This window comes from Pezoporus wallicus, unplaced genomic scaffold (genome assembly GCF_028554395.1).
Source record: "Pezoporus wallicus isolate ANWC-B61680 ecotype Strahan unplaced genomic scaffold, APGP_CSIRO_Pwel_v1 contig_14477, whole genome shotgun sequence".
Lineage (NCBI taxonomy): Eukaryota > Metazoa > Chordata > Aves > Psittaciformes > Psittacidae > Pezoporus > Pezoporus wallicus.
This window is the reverse complement of record NW_026637052.1, coordinates 111,611-136,043: the sequence shown is the minus strand read 5'-3', so window position 1 is coordinate 136,043 and position 24,433 is coordinate 111,611. Positions and strand designations below refer to the sequence as shown.

The window sequence follows — 24,433 nt, the reverse complement described above, 5'->3', positions numbered from 1 at the left end:
AGAGGCGGCTCAAGTGGTCCATGATACACCACGGTCCTTCAGATCAGACAGCACGTGCTGTATTTGCCTTATGTCTTTTTCCTGTAAGCTTCCTAAGTAACACTGTTCACATGGATACAGATCTAGAAAGGGTTATAAATACAGGTATTTATATATATTCACACATTTTAGTCCCTGTAGTAAACATCTACTCCTTTCTCTTCAGTGCTGCTGGAGCAGCTGCCAACACTGATGGCACTGGTGGCTGTTCAGAGAAGTAATTGTGTCTACACCAACCCTCCGGAGTAGGCAAGAGAAAGCAGATTACTACAAAAGGAGAAGCACTTGGCTCAGCTCAGTCCCATAATTACTATATACAGAAAAGAAACCCTTTAGACACAAAGTCCCATCTTCCCTCCAGCTCACAGAGCAGTTCTGCTCAGCCCAGCTCAACCAGGGTAAAGCATCATCCAGACATTTACATTTGTAGGCAATAAACAACAAGCAGCATGCAACGGTTCTGTTAAGAGAAGTCAAAACAATCCATGGCTGTAACATTAGAAGTGTGTCCTGATGTGGTAAAGTCATGCTAACAGAGGAGACGTACCTAAGAGCAGGTTACTCCACTCCTGTGACCTAAGCAAACATGCGCCAGTTAGTTCACACAAATGAAATAAAACACATCCGCAGTGCACCGAGACCACCAGGTTCAGAAAAATGAGTCATTTCTTTACAATAAATACATCTTTGCAATGGGTTTTTTCCTATAACGTGATGTACTTCCTTGGAAATGAGGATAAATGGAGAGGGGGGAGCTGTGGTGCTTTGCAAAAGGCTTCCCCCACCAGGAAAATGAGAAGCTGCCAGTTCCTGTCTCTAAGTTAACACTAACAGCAGCACTGAGAATCAACACTTCTTATTTAAAGCAATAATAGTTGCCTAGAAAAGGAGTGGTTATGGATTAGATTCAGCAGATTGCTGTAAAGCTGCTTTTGGACCAGTATCAAACATCCTTCTTGTGAATGCCTTACATTGAAACCTTAAAAGCAAGTCTTCAGCAATGCCTACGTGATGTCTACAGGGGCTGAAGCAGCAAACGTCTCCTGGCTTGTATCTACACTCCCCGTCTGGCCTCTTATAGCAACTGGGAGCACTCTGTACAATTATAGAGCAGGAAACTTCCCAATGGACCTGGCAATCCATGACCACTCCTGCCAGGTCCCGGATCACAGCTACACACGACACACAGCAGGATTAACACAACGCTCGTGGGGTGTCCCCTTCCCGGGACACTGAACTACGGAGAGCAAAGACCAGGACAAGGAAGATGCAGCAGAGGCTATGGCCAAGACATTCAGGAGCTTTGGTCTTGAGAGGTTTCAACACGACCCTGTTGCCACTCAGAGAAAGAGCAGCCACCAAACAGTCAGTGCTATGACCAGGAGAAAGGACATCATAAAGGGAATACGTGGAGAAGGAAAAATGCTAGAGTACAGCTGACACTTTTTGAGCGCTTTCTGCTCTTCAGGGATTGGAATAGAAACCTTTGGAAGAGTTTCTTCACTTGCTTGCCGGGCAAAGGCTGTCTCAGTAGGTATCTCCTGCTTTTTTAGTTTGTCTTCATCCTGTACTAACAGAGGACGCTCCCGTGTCTGCTTTCGTGGTAGAAGATCAAGAGAGACAGAGAGAGATGAACAAAAATGACAGATGGAAAGTGCCCAAAAGGATACTTGGAGGTGTGCAAAGCATTCGGACAGCCTTCTCAATGTAAAAATTAACTGCCCAGGAGAGCAGAGCTGCTGGTGGCTTGGGCTGCACCAGCCTCAGAGCTACAAAGCGCAGTCCTCTCTGCAGAGCTCATGAACATCTGCATCAGGATCATGCATGTTTTGACACAAACACCTGGATCATGACCATGATTTACACCTGCCCTCCCAGAAAACTGTGTTCTTGGAACCCACTGAAGCGTTTTGGAATTGAAATGGCTGAGAAAAAACACGTGAGGCGTTAGGAACAGGAGCGGTGGAGTACAAAACATGGTCTCTGACAGCCACCTACTCTACAGGGCTCTTAAAAAGCAGCCTTTGTTCAGTGTCACTGAGCATCCAGACTGCAGTGCAGGTACAAAAAGCTTTGCCAAAGTTCTGGTGACAATATCAAAGTAATTCATTTGAAAACCCTCCTGGAACAAGTGGAAAACCGCTCAGCTTAGAAACACTGAGCGTGGAGCTGCAGGATGGCAGTGGGAGCCCTGCTACCTCCTTCCAGTTTGCTCTTTTGCACTTTAGTTTCTGGAGTCGAAAGAATGTAAAAGCCCAGACTGAGTAGATCATGGCAGGCTCAAGCAAGGGCTCCAGTGCTTCCACTGAGGACAGAAAAGGTTGTGGGAAATGTAGCTTTTTAAGTAACTCTCCATCCCTTTAGTTTGCCAAACCTGGTCAGACCCAAGCGTACCTAGGAGAGGAAGAACTTGGCTCTAAGCTCTCTGAGCTGAGCTAACCTCCTTTGATCAGGGCGGTATTTTGGGACTGGTTCTTTGCACACCCCTAAGTGATGAGTATTAGGGAGAAAGTAGCCGGGAGACTGGGCAGCAAAAGAAAATATAAAATGCAAGAGTAACATGATCATTAAAACAAAAGAAAAAACAGAAAGGAAGACAACATAAAAAAGAACAGGGTACAGTTAAACTTTCATCATTGCTTTGCTCGCCGAGTACACGGTTATATCTTTCATGCAGCTTGTTTTTCCAACCAGCCATGCACCAAAAGAAGCAGAATTGAAAGCTGCAAAAGCTGCAGCAGTGCGGAAGTCCTCTCGGTGTGAGTTATGAAACTACTTCATGTAGCCAAAAGAAAGAAAGTGTTATCCAGCAGCTGCTGTTGAGTTTTTGCTTTGGTGCCATCGCAATAGCAAAAGTCTGGTTCAGAAGCACATATCAGAACAGCAGCTTTACCTCAAGCCCACCAACCTGTCTCTCAGAAGATAGGACAGTGACTTTCTTGACCTGGACACATAAAGCGTGTTAAGGTTCAGTCGTTGTGCCATAAAACATCTAGGAACAGCAGAAAAGCAGCCCCTGGCAGAACACCCCTTGGTCACTATCGCAGGGGGAAGGTACCACCATGACCAGGAGAAACAGGATTGCTTTGCATCATCATTTCCCATCCTTAAACATGTGCAGGTGAAGGGAAAACCCCACCCCAGTAGCTGCCTGGTGAAGATGCATTTCTGGATGCTCACAGCAGAACGTGTCCACCTCCACCTCAGAGCAAGCCCACTTCAGAGGGCATCAGATGAAGAGGGTATTTCCAGAAATGCAAATCCAAGGCTGCCACCAATACTTGCATTGCTGTGGACCTCAGATGGGGAAGGCCCACACCATCCAGTTACTGTGAAGAGCAGCCCCCAGGACCTCACAATGTGGTCGCCTTGGAAGAAACTCTCCATGATATCCAAGAACAACACTCTTGAAGTGCGGTTGTGGAGCCTGGGAGCCCCTGCTCTGTCCCACCTGCACATCCCTGTACCCAACAGCAGCATGGGGAGCTCTGCAGCACTCCGCTGCCCATGTTCCTGCAGAATTGACCCTGATGCTCAGCAAGCAAAGAGGAAAACCCATCCATGTGCTGAACTGGGTAATTCCAAGGGTAATGATCAACCCTGAGTAGTTCATTTGGGGTGGTGGTGGGGGGGTGGTGTTTATTTCTAGCAGGGGGAATAAAGACCCTGTAATTATTATGGCTTTTCTCAGTGCTTTGAGGAGCCTGGAGTAAACTTGGCCATTAAAACCTTGTACCTCCATCCACTGCAGGATGATTTCTGTCTAAAACCTATCTCCCTCGCAATGGTTTGAAGATTAAATCCCAGCTCCTTTGCAGGGCTGTGGGCAGGAATGGGAGAAGCTGGGCTTAAACCAGCAAAGTCCACAACTGCCACACAGCCAGGATGCAAGTTTTCAGTCATAATGAGAAATCACATTTACTGTTTAAGAGACTGATTACCATGGGCACTGACTACAGGTTTACTCACAAGCTGAGCTAGATAGAATCATAGAATAGTTAGGGTTGGAAAGGACCTTAAGATCATCCAGTTCCAACTCCCCTGCCATGGGCAGGGACACCTCACACTAAACCATCTCACCCAAGGCTTCATCCAACCTGGCCTTGAACACCGCCAGGGATGGAGCATTGACAACTATAACACCAATATTAGACAGAGCAGCTGTCTGTTCTCCAAGAAACCAGTTGCACACAGAGCTCTGCTGCTCCAACTTGGTTTCTTTGAAAAATTACCTTTCTTTGAGGGAATTAGCAGAGAAAATGAATGTGTGCAGCTACTACAGGCCCTGCTCCTGCAAGGAGAAAGATTCCCATCACGTATGAACAGCCCTGCTGTAGCCACCTGAGGAGTCTTCCTGAAGCCTCCACAGCACAGCAGCACCTGCAGATCCTAACGCAAGACTAAACCCAATGACATACTGGATTATAACTGCAGAATAGAGTGACGCTGGAAAATGGGATACCATTCCAGTGCTTCTCCACTGGGTTATCTGCAGTATTATGGCTGAAGTAATAATTCTCTTTAGAGTTTTGGGGTTCTTTTTCCACATTTTGGGGAGATGCATTCCCTGGCACCGGGAATAAGCCAGTTCCCAAACCAGCCCTGGGACAACACTAGCATCACGGATGACAACAGTCGGAAGTCAAAACCAGGGGAAGGATTCCTATGTTGTTTTCTACCAAAAAGATCACATTTTTTTGACACTAAGACTAAAGCATCAACTCTCCCAGAGACCATCAGGCATGTTAGAAGTCCCGATGTACCATTAAAACTCAATCTAAGCACAGCCTAAGGGGAGCTGAGGCTGCAAAGCTGTCCCCTGGAACACTGCAGAGCACCGAGCCCCGCGCGCCGCTCTGGTACTCACTCCATCCGCTCCCGTAGGAATCTGCCCGTTGACGTTGAGGGTTCGGAATGGGGAGTGAGTGGACAAACGTTTGTCCCATTCACTCGGGCGAGGCTCTGGGACGGACTCCATGAAGTTCTTCTTCAGCTCACTGATGTTGGCGTGATGCTTCTTTATTTCTTCCTGGGTCTTATCTAGATCCTATTAGTGAGGGGACAGGACAGATGAAGAGACATGGAGGTGACACCAGCACTTGCCTAAGCTGCTGCTTAGCAAAGCTGCGCTCAGCAGAGGTACTGCCGGCTTCCAGCAGTTGTGCTCGCACTGCAAACACGCAACGGGAGCATCCTCTCTCCTCTTTCCTCTTGCATCAACTGCGATAAACTCAATCCACCAAACCCGATGGTAGCTGAGGTGTAACCTCGTGGGTTTCCCCATATGGGATCGGGTTGAAGACTATGTTTGCCGTATTTAATTTAATGCCTTTAAATTGAGTGGGTTTGCTTCCTTTTCCCTCTACTGGTCTGAATATTCACAGCTATAAACACAACTGATGTTTAAAGGAAATGTTTCCCCAATTTTCTTTATTCCCTTCATACCTATTTCCCTTTCATCCTACCAGGAATTACCTCTGGACCCAGAATACCCTCACTAGCTTTCCACCCCCCTCTCATCTCATCCCTCCAGAAGCTACCACAGGAGGTGTTAGACTTCTGACATGGAGATGATGGCCCTTTACAAATCAATCTGAGAATCTGCTTTATGCTGCATCAGTTCAGAAACTCCTCCTAAAATCCTTCACCTGGAAAAAGCCAGCTTTCTGCTCTGTGATGCCAGTTTACAGCATAAACACACAGACTTTAAGGCAAGTCAGCTCTCTTCCTCCTGTTTAAAACCAGCTTTTGCCTTGCAAGCAAACCAGAGGTTGTTGAAAGCGAAGCTTTCGCTGAAAACAGGCAGAAGCCAAACAACAACTTTTCTGGACAGTGCTGAAAAGCAGCTTAGAAAGGGAGAAATTAAGGTCAGTAAAAGCATCACTGGGGAATTTCGCTACTTTTCTGCTTTGAGCTGTTACTCGGCCCATGGAGTTTAAAAGATGGGAGAGTAAATGCATCCCTCTAGGCAGGTTTCCCCACCAAATACCTGCAGCTTGGACATTTGCTCTTTCTGGCATGGTTCTGAGGGGTAAAGAACCAGTTTGGGATTGATCCTGGCTCAAAGCAGAGGGCAAGTGCCTGCTGGATAGCAAAAACGAAAATGAAAAGGCAGAAATGAGTCTGCTGAGGACTCCAGGGTAAAGGCCTGTCTGGTCCAGGAGCTCTACAACCCTGCTTTAGAGAAGAAAGACCACCTTGGCCATCCACCACTGCTCAAGAGGTGGTCCTGGGAGGGTCTGCAGAGAAGCTGAAGCCACAAGGAGCTCCACAGAGCCACAATGGGTCTTGAAAGCATCTTGAGGAATAAGCTCGGGAAGCGATAACCGCTTTCCCTCCAGTTCTGTAAGAACATGGGCTATTGACCACAGAGCTTTCAATAAAAACAAGTGGCAGCTTTGGGAGGATAATGTCTGCTGGGAAAACATCCCATCTGCCCAGTGCATGGCGTAAAAAGAACACAAGGAATAAAGGGGGTGAGCTGCTGGGGTCTAGGGAGGGCTGGAGCACCTGCAACAGAACCAATGGGAAGGGCAGGGGAGAGGGAACGGGCTGAATGCCAGCACCCAGTATTGCAGTGACAAAAGGGGGAAATTGGGAAAAAGGGGGTTGGAAGCAATGAAAAAGCTCTGATTGGGGCTGGGGAGATGGAGTTGTTTGAGTTGGGTGGTAGAAAGTGACAGGCACGGTACCCACAGCGTTCCGGTGCCCATCGTGCTGCAGCCCCTTTGCTCGTGGCCAGAAGATAGGGGTGCAGCAGTCAAAAAATAGGAGAAAAAAGAAAAATCCCACCCAAAAGCTGCACAACTTTCCAGACTCCGGTTAGGAGAAGGCGTTGGTACACTTCTCTGTCAAGAGATACCAACAGGGAAACCCTACCAGCTGCTGGTGCTGCAAGTTGGAGTAGAAATGTGTAACACAGGAACAGAGTATCAGAAGCCACAAACATCTCCCATAACATGGTGTATTAAAGAAAAGAAAATATATGATTGGCCTGGTCTGTTCTGAGACCGCGCTTGGGTGAAACCAAAGGGGAAGGCTCCCAAAGAGAAGGGAAAAGCTGCCTGAGAAGGGATGAGGGCTCCCAAAGCGAAGGGAAGAACTGTCTGTGGAGGGATAAAACAGCATCTTGCCTGCTCACAAGGTACTCACAGGTACACTAAGCCCCTGTGTCAGCTCCAAGGGGATGTGGTGCTGATGCAGGATGGGGCCCAAGGGAGTGTTGAGATGCCACAAGGCAAGCGCTGGGAGAAGGGTTGCAATGCCATCAGCAATGTCCAAAGGGAGCACTCGCTCCGGTTGGAAGCAACATGAACATCACGGTGGCCTGAACCCCACAGAGGTGCCAATTTCACCTTATCCTCATCCTGAGGTTTGTATTCTCACAGATTGTCTTTTACCCCTGGAAAATCACTTATTCCAAGCAAGGAGAAACTTGTCCATGAGCCACCCACCCTAGGACTGATGCCACTGTGAGCACCCAGCGGGTCCAAGAGCAGACCTGAGCACGCAGCTCTGCCAATCATATATTTTGGGTAAGTATGAGAGAATGAAAGTCAGAAGAGGTAGAAGGCAGAAGGCCTGCACACCGGCAGGTTTACTGTCACCATGCAAAGAGCCTCTTTCAAAACAACCCCAAAAGGTTTTTCATGCAAGAGCATGCAAAAAGAAAGGCAGCAGCAGAAGAGGAAGAAACAGGTTCAGCGCAGATGCAGGTCTAGGCAAACGCAACTGAAAAAAGCTTCAAGTTCATACAAACCTCCAACATTAAATTGCTATGCCTGATATAAATGTTTTCACCATCTAGCCTCTTTGATCTCTTCTGTGAAAATGAAAGAAAAGGGGGGAACAAAACAAACAAACAAAAAGCACAACAAATTAAAACGTTGTTCTGGCGGGCTCGCTACATCGGCAACTTAAAACGTGAACTGAAGGTGGGGAGCGCAGCGCTGAGCGTGGGGGCACCTCCACCAGCAACTTGGGGGGGGGGGGGGGGGGGGGGCTGCTCATGGACAATTGGGACATGGAATGAGTCTGTTAAAGAGACAGCTCCCAGGGGGCTCTTGGCTTTCGCCTTCATTTGTAGTGCTCACCACAAAGGGATGGGTCACAGGTTTGCTGGGGGAGCCTCACACATTGCTCAGAGCACTGAATGCATGCCCCAGTGTACGAGGTGTAACCCTTAGATGGCCTCAATGTGTAAAGCCACTACGCCTTAGCCACCTTTCCCATCTTGGGTATGTCCCCTATTACTTAAGAAGCATTTTTAATTGCAGTTCCTGCAATGCACACTTACAGTTTCTTTGGTTTCTACCTGAATTTGTTACAAAGAAGGTAAATTTTATCAATCAACCCAAGAGTGATTCTCTTGAACGTTCAACATGCATCATTTTAGCAATCAGACTGTCAATGGGACAAAAAACTATTGATTTTAAAATCAAATGTTTGATTCAAGGCCAGGTTGGACACAGGGGCTTGGAGCAAGCTGCTCTAATGGACCGTGTCCCTGCCCCTGGCAGGGGGTTGGAACTGGGGGAGCTTTAAGGTCCCTTCCAACCCAACCCATTCCATGATTCCATGATAGTTGCAGTTTAATAAAACAACAACTAAACCCCAACCCAAAGCTCATGAAGAAAGTGGAGCACTGTCTTTTTAAACAGGTTACGGATGCATGAATGAGATGGCAAATTCGTTTGGAGAGAGGGTAGAACTGCTAACCTTCCTCATCCTTATCAGCTCTTCCTCTTTCTCTGCAGGCTGCTGCTGGTGGGCAGTGATAAGGAAGAAAAAAAAGAGTTGTTGGTTCATTTAACTCTGTTGAACCTCACTGTTTAACCTTAAAAATAACATGTGAGCAACCTAACTGAGTTCTTAGCACAGACCTGAGGCTGGGCACCATTCGTGGTGGGTACTGTGACCTCAGTGTGTGTTTTCCTCACCTACATGTGAGAAATAAATTGGTAAAAACATTCCTTGTTAGTCGAGTTTCAAGAGCCCCTTTAGTTTCAAACCACATGGAGCTGGTTTTGAAACTGGTGAACATGCAAAAACCACCATGCAGCTCTCCGGAAGGTGTTAATGACACCACAGCTCTGTTAGTTACCAGCACATCTACAGTAATTCCTATCTGCATTGGAAACCAGTGCTCTCCAGTGCTTCCCACTTGCATGACAGCTTTGCCAGGCAATGTTTTCCAATTCCACTTGCAGCTGGATCTCCCAGTGGAATCCACATCAAAAGCGACATGCTCAAGTCAACAGAGAGCTTCTCAAAACCAGAGCTTTATTTGCTATGCACAGGTTAGGATGTTCACAGAGTCAGTCAGAAAAGACTATGGACAAAATCAAGCCTAATGTCACAAACTCAGCTCTTTTATAGGCCATAAGGAGGGAGCCAAGTGTTTTAACACTTTAAGGGAAGTGTTTTAGGGAAGCTGGATTGCCAAATCCTCTGTAGGCGAACGCAGAGTAACGCTGGTGAGTGCTAAAAGTGATGCAGCTACTTTGAGAAACAGGGTAAATTTGGCACATTCAAATCCCCAATTTCCTCCCACATCTCCATTTCTAGAAAAAATAAACCCAATGTTTAAGTATTTAGGGGAAAACCCTGTAATAAGTGAGGTGGGATGAATCAAATAGACTTGCTCTGTTTCATATAGGGAGGTGAGCAGCAGTGTAGGAATAGCATTGCAGGATGTACCACGAGGCACACTGACAGTGCCAGCATGGAGATCCCGTCAGCATTTCCATTTAAGAATCACTGGTCACACAGTGATCCATGACGTTTGTGAAAGCAACTGTCCTTTCTACACCTCCATCTCCTTAATGAACAGTGATTGATCACCTTAATCAACAGTGATTCCCCCTGGAGCATGTGATACAAGACCCCCTGTGGGATAGCTTATAGCAAACTGTGGCTCCAGTAGTGCTCAGAACAGCTCCATATGGCAATATTCTATCTCAAGGTGTCCACCTCTGCTCCCAACACTGGAAGGTTCCAGTCAATCAGATTAGCAGAATATCAAGGATACTGTAATAGGGACAATGATTGTGCGTATTCTTTTGACTTTGGAGAACACCACGCATGGATCAACCCCAGCAGAGGACTCAGTTGTAGAAAGATCAAACAGTGTTTAAATAAATGTACTTTAAACAATAAACCCCCCAAGGCCTCAATAGTGCCATTCACAAGGGAAGTTTCAGTTCAGTTTGCAGGAAGGTACTCACAGCTCTCCCAGAGAAAGCCTATCAATGTGAAAAACATTTGCACCCAGGCACTGGGCTGGGACCAGATCCATATCACCCATTTCACTGGAATTGCCTCCTGCTGTCATACCAGGAATCAGAGAGAGCCTGGCGATGGGTGAGCCCTAAATGCAAGTCCCAGGAACTCGTGTGCAATTCTTGCCAGCATTTTTTACAGCAAGTTGCCTTTGGTTTGCCTGCAACCACCAAAACCCAGCTGCCCTGGACCTCCTCCTTCAGGGATGGGATTTCCCTGGGATCCAGATCCCTGCCCCTCAATCCCACCCGATGGGTGAGGGATAAACCCTCTGGGGTGGCTTTTAGAGCCAGCGCTCCAACCGAGCACAAGTGCAGCCTCTTCCAAGGACACACTAGTGTGACCTACCTTTGAGGCATCAGCTGGCTCTGGCTTGGCTTTCTCTGCTGGGATTTCTTCACGTCTCACATCAGGTTTTGCTGCTTCTTTCTCTACTTTATAGGCAGCAGCCACGTCCTTCACATCGGGCTTCGCCGGGACTGGTTCTGCAGCGTGGGTCTGAGCGATGGCTGGGGCAGAGGTGGGACGGGGACTCCTCTCAGGGGTTATCACAGCTGCTGCTGAGCATATGGAGAGACAGACAGGGATGAAGTTCACAACAGGAAACGTTGCCAAAGTGCAGGCAAAGTCTTTCCAAATTACAGTGCTGATGTTCAAAAAGAAAGGGAGGAGGAGGAGGAAAAAGGAAAAAGAAATCAAGATGTTGAGCAAAGCAGTTTGTGCATTTAGTATGGAAAAAGTTGAGATTATTTTCCTTATGGTTGAAATCAAATCGAATCCCACAACAGATGGTTTCCAAAAAGCAAGCTTGCACTCTGCAGAGAAGCCACACCAGAAAGGTGAATCTATCTGTGACACTGTGCCATTGGTTTCTGGGTCCTTCACACACACTGACACAGAATCCACTCCCAGTGCAACCATTAAAATGGAACCACTTTGAGCTGTGGTGAGTTCTTGAAGCATTGGCATCTCCTCAGCCAGGAATGGATGGTTTCTGGAAGGGCAACACAGGCTTTCCCCCACCTTCCCCATCTTTTCAATCAAGGATTGCTCTATAAAACTTCACAGCAACTTCCAGGTGGGTTTCAAAGCAGGCTGGGGCTGCGTGTCCGAGATGGGTATCTCCTGCTGCAGCCCAGAGCGACACTGCGAGAAGATACCCATCATCTCCAGATCAGTGACAGTGCAGAAATGAATAGCATGCTGCCAAAACTCATCTTCCTGGGGGATGAGAGTCTTCAATACAAGCACTTGGTACACACAAAATCAACTGCCTTCTCCTTTCCTCCCATTCCTGATTTCCCAGTCAGTTCCCAACCCCAGAAAAGTCCGACACCTTCAAAATATTCAAGCCTGTGTGACAAAGCAAGCCCCAACTACTTCACTGGGCGTACCTATAGATGCAATGAGCCTACTGAGTTCTCCTGATGTTGGTTTTCAGGGCCATTCCACTAAAAATACACCTTAGTTACCTGAATTCATTCATAGAATCACAGAGTGGTTTGGGTTGGGAAAACAAAACCCAAACCACTGCTGCCATCTCCATTATCTCCCCTGCTCTTCAGCACAGCAGTTCATTTCTGTGAGCCAGACATGGTGTTACCCTTTCAGAAGGACATTGGGTGCTGTGTCCTGGTGTATTTATGCCACGGAAGTGGTGACAGCCGCTGGGGAGGTTGTATGGAGGGTTGGTGAGGTGGCAGGGACAGCCGGGACAATGAGGATGCTGGGTGTGCAAAGCCATCACGGTGGTACCTGATTCCTTTGGGACCAGCTCTAGTTCTCTCATCACCAGCATTTTTTCTTCTTCCTCCTCTTCAATTGGGCTTATCTCAACAATGCCAAGAGCACGTTTGGCTAAAAGAGTTATGGATGTGTTAAAAAGCCACCTCAAAGATGAAGCAGCAAAGGCAATGCCACCAATAAATCCACACAGCCACCTCTCCTGCTTCTCTCAGTGCTCAGAAGCATCAAGACACACAGGAAAGACACCCACAAGTACCAGGCTTTTCCTTTGCCATCCAGTGATGAGTTGGGTGCTGTTCAGAACTGTGTTACTGTAGTTACATTCCCATGATTAACCACCTTTGGCTATTTTGACACATGACAATTTAAACACACCGCTCCAAACTACGAGATATAAGATATCAACCATCGATGTCCTGGCCAAGGAAATGGTCCCTACTGGGAACAGAAGTGTTAAGAGGAGGGAAAAGTGCTGGAGGTGAATGCGAGGCAGGGGCAGCTGCAGCAGGATGTGCTTAGGTCTGACACAGGCTGATGTCCACTCTGCTGCAGCCCGTTCCACGAATACCCTAGAGGGGAAGCACAGGGGCTGGTTTTGTGTTTTTCATGATCAAACGAAGAGGTGAAGTTCCCAGTCAGTCCCTCCATGGCTTCAGTCTCCTCCTCCTGCAATGAACTCTGCAATCAACTCTGTGTTCAATTATGATGAGGGTGCATCTGTCTGCAGCACTAAAGCTGCTCAGAAATCCTGCTCTGAGCAGGGAAGAAGCAGGTTCCCTAGCAAATGAATAGAGCAAAGTGTAGGTGACCTCCAGCATCCTGGAGCACACAACCTGATGTTCAGGCACTGCATGTTCCTATAGCTCAGAGGAATGCACCTTTCCAGAAGGGACAGTGACAGAGGAATGTTAAGAAGCCACTGCACACTCAACTCAGCACACAGGCACACAGCCAAGGCACGGCACAGCACCTCAGGCACACGCTGATAAAGCAGCACTCATGTATTACAGCACGCTTGCAAAGCTGGCTGTGATTTTAATGGCAATGAACACCACCACAAACAAGGTAACCTCCACCCTACAGCACTGCACCACATCAACCCAGCAGGTCACAGCATGGGCTGCACCCTGATGCCGAATGCCACTGTGGCTGTACCTGACCACGTCCGCAATGGCTCTGGTGACTTTGGCTCGGACACAGGAACCTTAACCACCACTACCTTGTCCTCCTTCTCCTCCTCCTCTGCAATGGGCTTCATTTGGAAAGTTTCAAGTGCATATTTGGCTAGAAAGAGGTTTGCATGTGTTAACGGAGCAGCTGGAGAGCCGCACAGACACACGACAGGCACCACAGCAGAGGAAAGAGCAAGAGGAGATCCCACTCCGAGGCAGAAAACAGCAAGGACATTTCTAAACCAGGCAGCTTGGTAATTATTTTCCATCACACCATTGCTATCAGTCCTTGTAGTGCTGCCAGACACAGGCCCAGGATGTGGGATGACTGGGGAAATGAACAACACTTTGTTCTAAGCTTTGCAGGCTTCTTGCCCAGGCAGGGATATGTGGGGACACCTGATGGCTCTGGAGTGTTGGGCTCTGCCTGCAGAGTGCTGCAGTGGGGAGATGCAGGTGCTGGCTGCTAATATAGAATCATACAATCACAGCATGGTTTGTGTTGGAATGGACCTTAAGGCTCATCCAGTTCCAACCCCTGCCACGGGCAGGGACCCCTTCCACTAGAGCAGCTTGCTCCAAGCCCCTGTGTCCAACCTGGCCTTGAACACTGCCAGGGATGGGGCAGCCACAGCTTCTCTGGGCACCCTGGGCCAGCGCCTCAGCACCCTCACAGGGAAGAGCTTCTGCCTAAGAGCTCATCTCAGTCTCCCCTCGGGCAGGTTAAAGTCATTCCCCTTGGCCTGGCCCTACAGGCCCTTGTCCAAAGCCCCTCTCCATGTTTCCTGGAGCACCTTTAGGCATTGGAGCTGCTCTAAGGTCTCCCCTTCAGGAGCCTTCTCTTCTCCAGGCTGAACCAGCCCAGCTCTCTCAGCCTGGCTCCAGAGCAGAGCTGCTCCAGCCCTTGCAGCATCTCCAAAGCCTTTCTCTGGACGCACTCTAACACACAGGCTCCTCTAGATAAAAACCTATATAAAACCTAGCAGCTTTAACTAAATGTACTTCAAATCTAAACATTAGGAGCACAGAGCCACCTTCCCCTGTGCAGAATTATCTCCAGCCCTCATGCACCACAGGCTTTTGCTATGTAAGTGATGAAGACTGCAAGTATTTGACAACACCGCTTCTGTGATAAACTTATTAGCAGTCAAATATTCTGTTGTACCTACATGCCTCTTCAGGGCATTAATATTTATTAGTATTACTTATCTTAAGAGAAATAGAAGCTCCAGGCAGCAAAATGGGTGGCATTTCTCAAAGCCCAAAGAAAACCCATTGGAAAATGGCAAGCTGGTCCCAGGATGAAGGATTTCAGAAGCTTTACAAGAAGTTTCAAGATGAAACTTTCATGCTTTCTAATCCACATTTACAAAACCACTCAAACTTAACAAGGAGACAGTCCTCAAGGGCCAGCACGGCCTCAACTTTTCCCCATCTCCCCCTGGAATTACAGTCTAATGAGGTGCAAGGCAGAGATTTAATGAGTCTCCAGAGCCGGGGTCTGCTGGGCTCTGTCCTCTGACTGCAAAACTCTTCTTGCAAAGGAATGGGAAAAGAAAGCCACCAGATTTGGTGATACTTTGAGTTGTCAGGAACAAGCATGTAAAGGATAGGAAAGGTGCTGCAGAGAGTTGTAGCCACCACCACCACAGCTATACCTGGCTTCTCTCGGATCTGATCCACGGGTTTTGGTTCAGGAACCTCAACCACCACCACCTCCTCCTGCTTCTCTTCCTCTATGGCTCTGAACTCAACTTTTTGAGTCGCACGTTTAGCTGAAGAAATGGGGCACATGTTAAGGACTGCCCACACAGCAGATACAAACAGGCTGCAGACTTCAATGGGGACACAAGCAGGACATTCACAGGCTGCTCTTTTCCAAGCTCTGGCATTCAGGTGCGGGATTGCAGCATGGATTCCTCTGTACATCTGGGGTTATACATGTCTACAGGGCATGGCCAAGGGGCAACAACACTGCTGGTCCTTTTACCCCTGTGCATCATGCCTGGGTAACCTCACACACCGGGACTGCAGTGAGCTGGCATCCTGCTTTGCTGAGGTACAGAGCTCAAGCCAAGCAGCCCTTCCCCTCCCAGCTCCGAGGCATGAAGCTCAGGCTCGGGTGTCACTGAGCCCTGTAAACCCATGTCAGGAGCAGGGGCAGCCTGGCCACAGGATGCTGCTGGCCACAGGATGCTGGGGCAGCCCTGCTCCCTCCCAGGCTGCAGCATGACCGCAGGGCTCAAAGCAACTCTGCTCCTGCTCTGTCAGGTGCTCTTGGGGCAAAGGGATGCTCCCCTTTTCCTGGATCCTGATTTTATGAGCACCTTACAATCCAGATCACCTCCACTGGCTGCTGCTATCTGGCTCTTTTAAAAAGATCAGGGATGAGCCCACTTGACCGAGAGGCCACAAGCTTCAGCATGAGCATCATTTAACAGTGGAAAAGTTTCAGACAGTTCTGGCAAGAAAAACTATGTACTTTCAGCAGCTCAACAAACCCTAGAACAGCTCAATTCCTGATTCACTAACAGGAAAATGCATTGAGATGGAATGAGGAAATATCTTTACAAGCAGAACTTTGCCATGAGCCTTCAGCACCCTCCTTCATCCTTTTTGTCAGTCAGTTCTCACTGGTACTACTAGCAGTTTGCGTTTTACATCCAGGTCTCATAGTAAAGCGAGAAGTTATGGGCTGGGGTCTCTTTAAAGCAGGGAATTGAGGTAGTATTGAAGGAGTATTCCAGCATCCTACTGAATGCAGGCATGGAGGGGGAAGAGCACCACACTCACCTCCATCCAGGCTCCTGGATGCTCGCTTACTTGCCGTGCGCTCGAACTGAGGAGCAGGGCGGTCGATGAGGGCGCTCGCCTGCCTCGTCTGCGCCTGAGTCCGGCCACTGTAGCGGAACTTGGAGCCCAGCGCCAGGAACCTGCTCTTTGGGATGGCCTCGGTGGAAGTCAGCCTGGAAACCAAGCACACGGGTTAGAAACCCCACATCTACATGAGACAGAAGACCTCTGCCTTATCACAGAGTCGTAGAATGGGTTGGGTTGGAAGGGACCTCAAAGCTCACCCAGTTCCACCCCCTTGCCACGGGCAGGGACACCTTCCACTAGAGCAGCTTGCTCCAAGCCCCTGTGTCCAACCTGGCCTTGAGCACTGCCAGGGATGGGGCATTTACCACTTCTCTGGGCACCCTGTGCCAGCACCTCAGCACCCTCATGGGGAAGAACTTGTGCCTAAGAGCTCATCTCAGTCTCCCCCCTGGCAGGTTAAAGCCATTCACCTTGGCCTGTCCCCCCTTGCCCAAGGCTTTCCTGTAGCCCCTCCAGCTTTCTTGTAGCCCCTTTAAGCACTGGAAGCTGCTCTAAGGTCTCCGTGGAGCCTTCTCTTCTCCAAGCAGCCCAGAACACAGTTATTCTTATACATCTTATGAAGCTGCCTAGAAATCCATTGCAATGTACATATTTAATGTCTCTCAAGCATTTCACTCTAGATTTTGTGAAGCCCTAAGGACCTCGGAAGGACTGCTCATTTTCAGCAGCTAATCTAAAGCATCAGTTGGTCAAGGTGAGCCCACCACTCAAAACCCACCTGAAAAACGTGTGATGTTCAACACATACTTTCCACAGCTTCTTCGCTGCCCGGTAACTTGGGAGCTTGAACCCAATTGTACTTTCATACTGTTCTTGCTGTAGAAAACACAAATATTAGCAAGAAATGTGGCAGGAGTCCAGTCCCCAGCCCATCTTCCCCTTGTGTTGCAGCACAAAGTGCTGGTGTAGCCCAAGAGCAGCTGAACTCACTCTACAGTGTGAGGGAGGAGCTCAAGTGTGACCAAAGAAAGACCACAAGCTTGGCCACAAGCCTGAGCATCTCTCCTGATGCACAGGGATTTGCAGAGCCATGTGCTGTGGGTTTTGCAGCCATTCAGACTCATTTAACCCCCATCACACTGCCCAGCTGCAGGATGGGGTTGAACACTGAATTCCCTGCAAGGCCAGGGCATGGCAGTTGAGCAGAAGGAGGAAGAAGAGGAGGAAAGAGGCAAAAATCATTGCAGCCTCTTTCTCCACTGTCTTTCCAGCAACCAGGCTGCTCCAAGGATCTCCCCCTTCATAAGAGGCAGCATCAGGGCAGCCTCCCCCTGCCTGCTGCAGGCTCAGTGCAAAGTATGGCTCTGTATTTGTAATTACTCTTTTGGTTGTAAATGAAAAGAGATCAAGAGCCTTCGTCTAGCCCTGTTTCCAAGAATGGAGTTAGTCCTCTCCAATTCCAACTGCGAGCTTCCCACTCGGGATGCTGGGAATACCACGCGGTGCCAGGAGGTGGTGCTGGACGACACCTTGTTCAAACCGTCTCCCGCTGGTTTACAGCTCCAGCGAGGTCAGCGCGTCCCACTCGAGCTTAACACCAAGCCAGGCTCAGAAACCCGAGAGAGCCTGAAAATGCTCTCTCAGAGAAGGGGTCCCTCCCTCCCCGCAGCACACACACACGGTGGGGGTAACCAGAAGGCAGATAAAGAAGAACCGAGCACCAGGAAGTCAGAACTTGCCTCCCCTGGGCGAATCTTGATGAAGAAGCTGCTGCGCTTGTAGGAAATCTTCAGGACTTTGGGCCACGGGAAGCGGTTGATTCTCAGTTTGTCCTTGTAAACCAGAAGGCCGCTGGAACACACTCCCAGAGTGATGTCCACTCCTTCCAAGTCCTGGGAAAGCAGACGAGGTTTTAGCAGTGTCAGGGTTACAAGTTTCAGGTCAGTATCTGCCTTCAAAGGAGCCCTTTGGTCTTCTGATGCCATCTCCCCACCTCCCCGACTTCAGGTTCCAGCTCCCTTGCTTTTCCTTCACATTTCTCCTTCCAACCTCCTCCCTTCTGCTCTCTCCTGATGCTGTTTGCTCAAAGGGTTCATCTCAAGCGTGTCCTGCATTTCCCTGAGCACAGTGGCTCCTGTTGCAGAGTCAGAGCTGTACCTTCTAAGAGCAAGGACCTGCCTATATCAGGAGCTTTGTAAAGCTTCCTGTAATATATAAGTAATAAGCAATCAGGAAGCATCACTTCAAGAGTGCTTGAGGCACTTGTGTTGCGTGGCAGTTTCCCTACTTCCTCTGTCTTTCAAAAGGAGCCTCCTGGCATTGGCAAACTTGCTCCTGCAAGGGAAGGATGAGTCTAGTTACCTCCACAGGCAGGTGCACACACGTCGATTCTCACCTTGGCTTGGTGAAGGTCGACTCCATACATAGACAGCTTTTTTGCATTCTCCAGGAACTCCAGGTCTGCTTGGGCTGGAGTCATAGATCTGGGGAAAGAAAGAAAGAAAGAAAGGGATTGGTACTCCCCTACCTGTTGCTTTTAGCAGGGGGCAGATCAGACTTCATGAAACCATTCACTCATTAGATTTTCTTTTGATGTCAGTACAGATTTGTGCCCAGAGGTAGATATATAAATATAGATATTTATGTCTAGATTTAGGCCAGGTTGGACACAGGAGCTTGGAGCAAGCTGCTCTAGTGGAAGGTGTCCCTGCTCATGGCAGGGGGCTGGAGCTGGATGAGCTTCAACCCAAACCAGGCTGGGATTCTGTGATGAACTATTAAATTACTGTGAATGAACAAATTTCTGCTTTGAGCCATCCTCGTGAACCAGATGCACTTTATCCCTGTGGCTGCACAGACACTGGAGAAGAAAGAAAGGAAGCGCAGCAAGAGGCACAAAACTTGATTGAGTGGAATAAGCAATCACAGGCAAAGGGTGATGGGTCTGATGGGTACCATCCTCCCACCCCTCCTGCCTCCAGACCTCCCAAACCCAGCTATTGTTCTCCAGACCCCAGGCTAGGACAGCTGAGACCCCTTCAGCAGTGATTCCTATGGGGCAGAGCAGATGAATGAGCAGTTTCTGGGAGCAGATGGTGCCCTATCTGCAGGAGGAGCAACACAACTTCACTTAACAGCAGCATCCTGCTAATGGAGGATTAGCAACGTTCTTGAAGTGCGCTTGTTAATAAGTTTCTAGGGTGCAAGGTACATCTAGCAGCTCTGCTGGGAGAGAATTCAGCTGTATCCACTTCATTCTGTTCCCTGCTTTGATGTCTCCTTTACTGAGCACTCACATACATCCTTTGTGAGATGTAAAGAGAGGTTTTAGTGGTGGGAGACAGGGCAGGCAAAGACAAATGTGAGGACAATCCTCTAGGAAAGACCTGGAGCAGTCGCCTGACATGTGCCTTGTGCTTTGCAGGTAAGGTAGCAAGAGATGGAGCATGGCTCAGCAGAGTTTCCCCACTGAAAACCCTCTGACAGTTTAATGTCCACAGAATACAGACCAGAAATTACACAGGGTACATGTTGATTCCTCCTGCACACTCTAGCAGATTAAATATAACTCCATCCTATACCTTCAAGTATCTTCTAATGAAGCCATGAATAATTCAGCAATGAGATCTGCCACTTCTAGCACAGCTAATGGCCTTTGACTCCAAGTCATGAAGCTTGTCAGCAGCCCAGGACTTATTTTCCCTCATTTCCTCTCCTCTCAGTGCAAATGGAGGGGAATCAATTGAAAGTATTGATTTGTGGGGTTGAGCAAGGTGTTAATTGTAGCCTGGTAACAGCTGGAGGTACACGTCCACCCTTCCCTACTGCACTTGGGTTATTAGTTCCCATCTGCCTGCAAGCAGGTCTCATCTTTGCTCTGTTCTTGCTACTAGCGCATCAACCAGCAGCTTTTCACAGGTCAAGAGGCTTAAGGCTGAAGGCTTTGGTATCACCAAGTGGTTATATGGGCTTTTCCCCCCCCCTAAAATCCGAATGTATTGCCTGGGAGGGTGCAGAAGCTGCTGCCCAGCCACTCTGCACAGCAGCCCTCTGCACTTCTGCAACCTGAGCACTTGAGAGCATCTATGAAAATCAGCTCAAAATAAGATGAGGAAGAGGTTTGGTTATTGTCCTCTTTTGATCTTGTCCCAGGGGGCTCCCAGGAGTCCTTGAGCCCTACCTGAACAAGACACAACTGCTTGGGTCATGGTCATGCAGGCAAACACCCTGAGGACAAGCTTAACCACAGGTTTCTACCTCCTGCATCACCTGGAATACTTCCACATTACAGAAGTTTTACTCATTAAATGTTGCACCAGAAAACCCCAAACACGCTGTAGGCTACAGAGTGTGCACACAAAGAGATGAGATCTGCTCCAGCCAGACTGCAACCCAAAAATTACATAAATCCCAAAGCAAATACTAAAAGACAAAGGGAAGGTAAAACCAGCCAAACTTTGTCTTTTCACATGAAATAAACCCCAGCTACACTGCTGAAGAGCACCTTACCTATATGTTTTGTGAAGCTCCACAACCTTCTCCTCCAGCTCTTTTGTCTGGTTTGGGGCCAGTTTGAATTCAGTGATGTAATCCGGGCCGTGGAGGTCGGGATCGTAGTCTCCCAGCTCAGACTGGACCGTGTATGAACCCAGCAGAGCCAGAGTGGCAAAGGAACAGGGCAGCCGCCCCATGAGGATGTCCTGTCTGAGCTGAAGACACAAGTAATACCTGGGGGAAAAGCAAAATACTGTTTACAGAGAACATAAACTTGAGGATCAAACAGAGCCCAACCTGGCCTTGGACACTGCCAGGGATGGGGCAGCCACAGCTTCTCTGGGCACCCTGGGCCAGCGCCTCAGCACCCTCACAGGGAACAGCTTCTGCCTAAGAGCTCATCTCAGTCTCCCCTCTGGCAGGTTAAAGCCATTCCCCTTGGCCTGTCCCTACAGGCCCTTGTCCAAAGCGCCTCTCCATGTTTCCTGCAGCTTCTTTATGCACTGGAGCTGCTCTAAGGTCTCCCCTTCAGGAGCCTTCTCTTCTCCAGGCTGACCCAGCCCCGCTCTCTCAGCCTGGCTCCAGAGCAGAGCTGCTCCAGCCCTCGCAGCAGCTCCATGGCCTCCTCTGGCCTCACTCCAGCAGCTCCACATCCCTTTTGTGCTGTTGCCCCAGCGCTGGATCAGGGCTGCAGAGGAGGATGCAGCCCAACATACTCCCAACAGATCTCCTTGCTGAGGGACGGAAAAGCACCCAAATGTTAACACTTTGTACCTGATATTCAGTGCTTTGCTGAGGGAACTCACCTGGTTATGTCCTCTGTCAGCTGCGCAGGGTCCGGGGGGTAGAACTTGACATTGAAGGTGAAATCCCAGGGGCCTCCTGCAATTACAAAGAAGAGCTTGAGAAGAATAAACACCCCACAATAGCTTCGTGACAATCAGTCCTTACAGCAAAAGCTGGGAATATCCAGCTGCAAGATAGAGCCAGCAGATCATCTCTTAGTTGCTGCTTAGTAGAGAGTGTAAGATACGATTTCATTTACAGGAGCTAAGATAGAGGCAGAAGAAAACAAAGCAGAGCAGGAAAACAGACATAGATAAACCACAGCTTGTGGAGAAAACTTCAATTCAGTGCTGAGAAGCTCAGTTACTCGTGTAGTTTTGCACTGCTTGAAAAGAGGGATTCATGAAGCAAGGTCAGTGCTGTAACTCCATGAGTTAGCATTGATTTATCACTCAACCCAAGTTTCAAATGTCACCAGCCTGAAGCACTGGGGTGGGCTCAGACCACAGGTTAAACTCAGTACAATACAAGCATCAATCCCTGGATGAAACCAGCACTGAGACAGGAAGAGCTTTACAAGTCTAGACCTAAATGCTTTAATACAGCAAGTCTTGTATAAGCATTAAGTGGAGCAAGAATCCCCATAATCCCACCTAGAACTGGCATTATGGACAGTCCAGGTGACTGGAGATCCTCTCATTTTCTTGAGAATAATCCCATTTACCCATGGAAAACAGTCCTGACCCATTAAGCACTCAGAGCAATTCCCATAGTTACAACTTCCCCTGATAACACTTGCCCAACATAATGTTTCTTTCAGCAAGAGGAGACACCCCTGTGCTTGACTCGCTCAGAGACTGATCCCAGTCTCAACCAGGGATGAGGTGGGATGCAACATTCATGGATTTACAGCTTATGCAATGCCACAACTGGGATTAAACACAAGGCTTGCTGTTTTCATCACACACAGCTCAAACCAAGTTATACCAAGAACGTATTTTAGGTGCCAGAGGGTACCCAAACCAGCAGACGCTGCTGTACACGTATTCATACATTCAACATATACTGAAGTAAAATCAAGTTATTTGCCATTTAACCCATCTCAGGGACCAGATTCCACAGGGAACTGGCTGCTCCTTACACTTACTAACTGAATCCTACCTGCACAGCATGGCCAGGGCAGCTCCTGCCCTTTACACACACCCTGCTGTCAACTCAAAGAGAAGTTGATGAAAGCAGAAGCTTCTACTCCACAGCCCTGCAGCACTTCCCCCCTCATCTGTGCTTAAGGACACACTTTGTCCTGCACCCCTCCAAAAGCACACACCTAACAGTACTGTACTGTCGTAAACCAGGATTTTGCTTTCATAAAGCAAGAATTCACATTCATAAAGCAGTATTTTACTTCCATAAACCTGTATTTTACTTTCAAAGGAGTCAGGTTTGCTCCTGAGAGCACACAAAAGCCTCTACAATTTATTTATCTTTGACACTGCCCTCATTTTGAACTAATTCAGTGCAAGCAGACCTTAAAATCCAGCTTTGGAGAGCATCTGCTATTTGCCCTGATACCACTTGAGCTATTTATCATTCCAGTGCCCCTGTCTGGACCTCAGGCCAGCTTCAGAGTCCCTCAAACCTTGCTACAGCACACAGCTTCCATCAGGCTCTCCTGTGAGATTTGCACTGTTCCCACTGGTACCTATTTTCCCATCCTCAAACAAGGAGCAGATCTCCTGTTTCAGCATCACATCGTAGCAAGGACAGCGTGGGTTTGCCCAGGGGGAACACCCCCAAGCTGTGTTTTCCCAAGGAAATGACATCCTTCCCTAAATCTAGAGCATCACAAAGTACTTGGGAAGAAGGGAAACGATGCACACACTGCTTGAACTTGTGCTGATCCCTGCCAGACACCCTCACTTGAATTACCCCCCCTCCTTAAGCCCCCTGAATGGCCCCTAAAGCCACACTTATTTAGGGAAGGAGGGAGGAACCACCACACATACACACCACAAATTCCATCTACTTACCATGAACCTGTTTCTTTATTTCTTTGGCAGGATCCAGCCACGTCTGTAAGAGGATAAAAACATCCCAGGTTAACAAATGTTCCAGAAACACCCGAGAAACCTGAAACCCCCTAAAAATACAGCAATGGGACATGAATGCAGTTATGGTAACTGGAGAGATGGGGCGTTTCTCACAGCTTCACCTCCAGTCTGTGGTCTTGGTGGGTGCACTTCCCACCCTTCATCTACCAGGTACTCATATGGGAGGAAACAGAAACAGGAGAAAGCAAACAGAGCAGCATATCATAGAATCATAGGGTTTGGGCTGGAAAGGACCTGCCAACCCCCTGCCATGGGCAGACACACTTCACACTAGACCATGTCACCCAAGGCTCTGTCTGACCTGGCCTTGAGCAGTGTCCTATCCTTACAGTCCCTGATGAAGAGCCCCTCTCCAGCATCCCTGCAGCCCCCTTCAGACACTGGAAGCTGCTCTGAGGTCTCCACAGAGCTTCTCTTCTCCAGGCTGAACAGCCCCAGTGTTCTCAGCCTGGCTCCATACAGGGGCACACAGCCGCAGGTCGCAGCCACATCCAGCTATGAGTGGCACTTGCACGTACTTGTCCTGGGCTTTTTCCTCCAGAACCTTTCAAAACAGGCCAAGAGGATGCATGCATTCATTTTAGGCAACCTCTCTCCACACTTACCCCTTCAGAACAAAGATTTCCAAGACCTTCTATCATTACCCATGGTTTTTAACTGAAATACAAGTGGAAACATCCAACTGCTGGGCAAGGCTGGAATCTCTTCCAGGGGTGTGACACAAACTCCATCCCTTTCAAATATGACTCATGTTTCTTGTAATGTTCTCAGCTACAAACTTTAGAAATACATCCTTTTTCCCCATCTCTGTCACTGGGGGCTTTGTGGGATGCTGGTGCCTACCCTGTAGGAGGTCAGGGCCTGCCCTGCAGAAGGGGACAGAACAGTTCTAACAGTGCTGTTGGAGAGCCTACATTAAGCCACCCTCTTCATTTTCAAGCCACCCTCTTCATTTGCAAGCCACCCTCTTCATTTGCAAGCCAC

At 48.6% G+C, this 24,433-nt stretch overlaps 1 protein-coding gene across 37 annotated transcripts in view; it reads right to left on the bottom strand.

Moving 5' to 3' along the window:
• Nucleotides 1-24,433, bottom strand: part of EPB41 (erythrocyte membrane protein band 4.1) — an 88,081-nt gene that overhangs the window by 13,556 nt on the left and 50,092 nt on the right. For 5 of the 37 annotated variants that reach the window (XM_057402933.1, XM_057402920.1, XM_057402918.1 and 2 more), the window contains 16 exons: nucleotides 23,369-23,411; nucleotides 21,359-21,434; nucleotides 20,568-20,786; nucleotides 18,454-18,541; nucleotides 17,794-17,950; nucleotides 16,837-16,930; nucleotides 16,032-16,204; nucleotides 14,897-15,013; nucleotides 13,222-13,350; nucleotides 12,076-12,177; nucleotides 10,669-10,880; nucleotides 8,922-8,978; nucleotides 8,758-8,802; nucleotides 7,799-7,861; nucleotides 4,907-5,086; nucleotides 2,933-2,983 (listed from right to left, as the gene is read on the bottom strand). In XM_057402933.1, the coding sequence (XP_057258916.1) occupies nucleotides 2,933-2,983; nucleotides 4,907-5,086; nucleotides 7,799-7,861; nucleotides 8,758-8,802; nucleotides 8,922-8,978; nucleotides 10,669-10,880; nucleotides 12,076-12,177; nucleotides 13,222-13,350; nucleotides 14,897-15,013; nucleotides 16,032-16,204; nucleotides 16,837-16,930; nucleotides 17,794-17,950; nucleotides 18,454-18,541; nucleotides 20,568-20,786; nucleotides 21,359-21,434; nucleotides 23,369-23,411 (1,806 nt within the window). Of the gene's footprint in view, nucleotides 1-2,362; nucleotides 2,563-2,932; nucleotides 2,984-4,906; nucleotides 5,087-7,798; nucleotides 7,862-8,757; nucleotides 8,803-8,921; nucleotides 8,979-10,668; nucleotides 10,881-12,075; nucleotides 12,178-13,221; nucleotides 13,351-14,896; nucleotides 15,014-16,031; nucleotides 16,205-16,836; nucleotides 16,931-17,793; nucleotides 17,951-18,453; nucleotides 18,542-20,567; nucleotides 20,787-21,358; nucleotides 21,435-23,368; nucleotides 23,412-24,433 lie in introns of those variants that run through there. The other 32 variants (XM_057402938.1, XM_057402928.1, XM_057402910.1 and 29 more) reach the window with 30 other exon arrangements.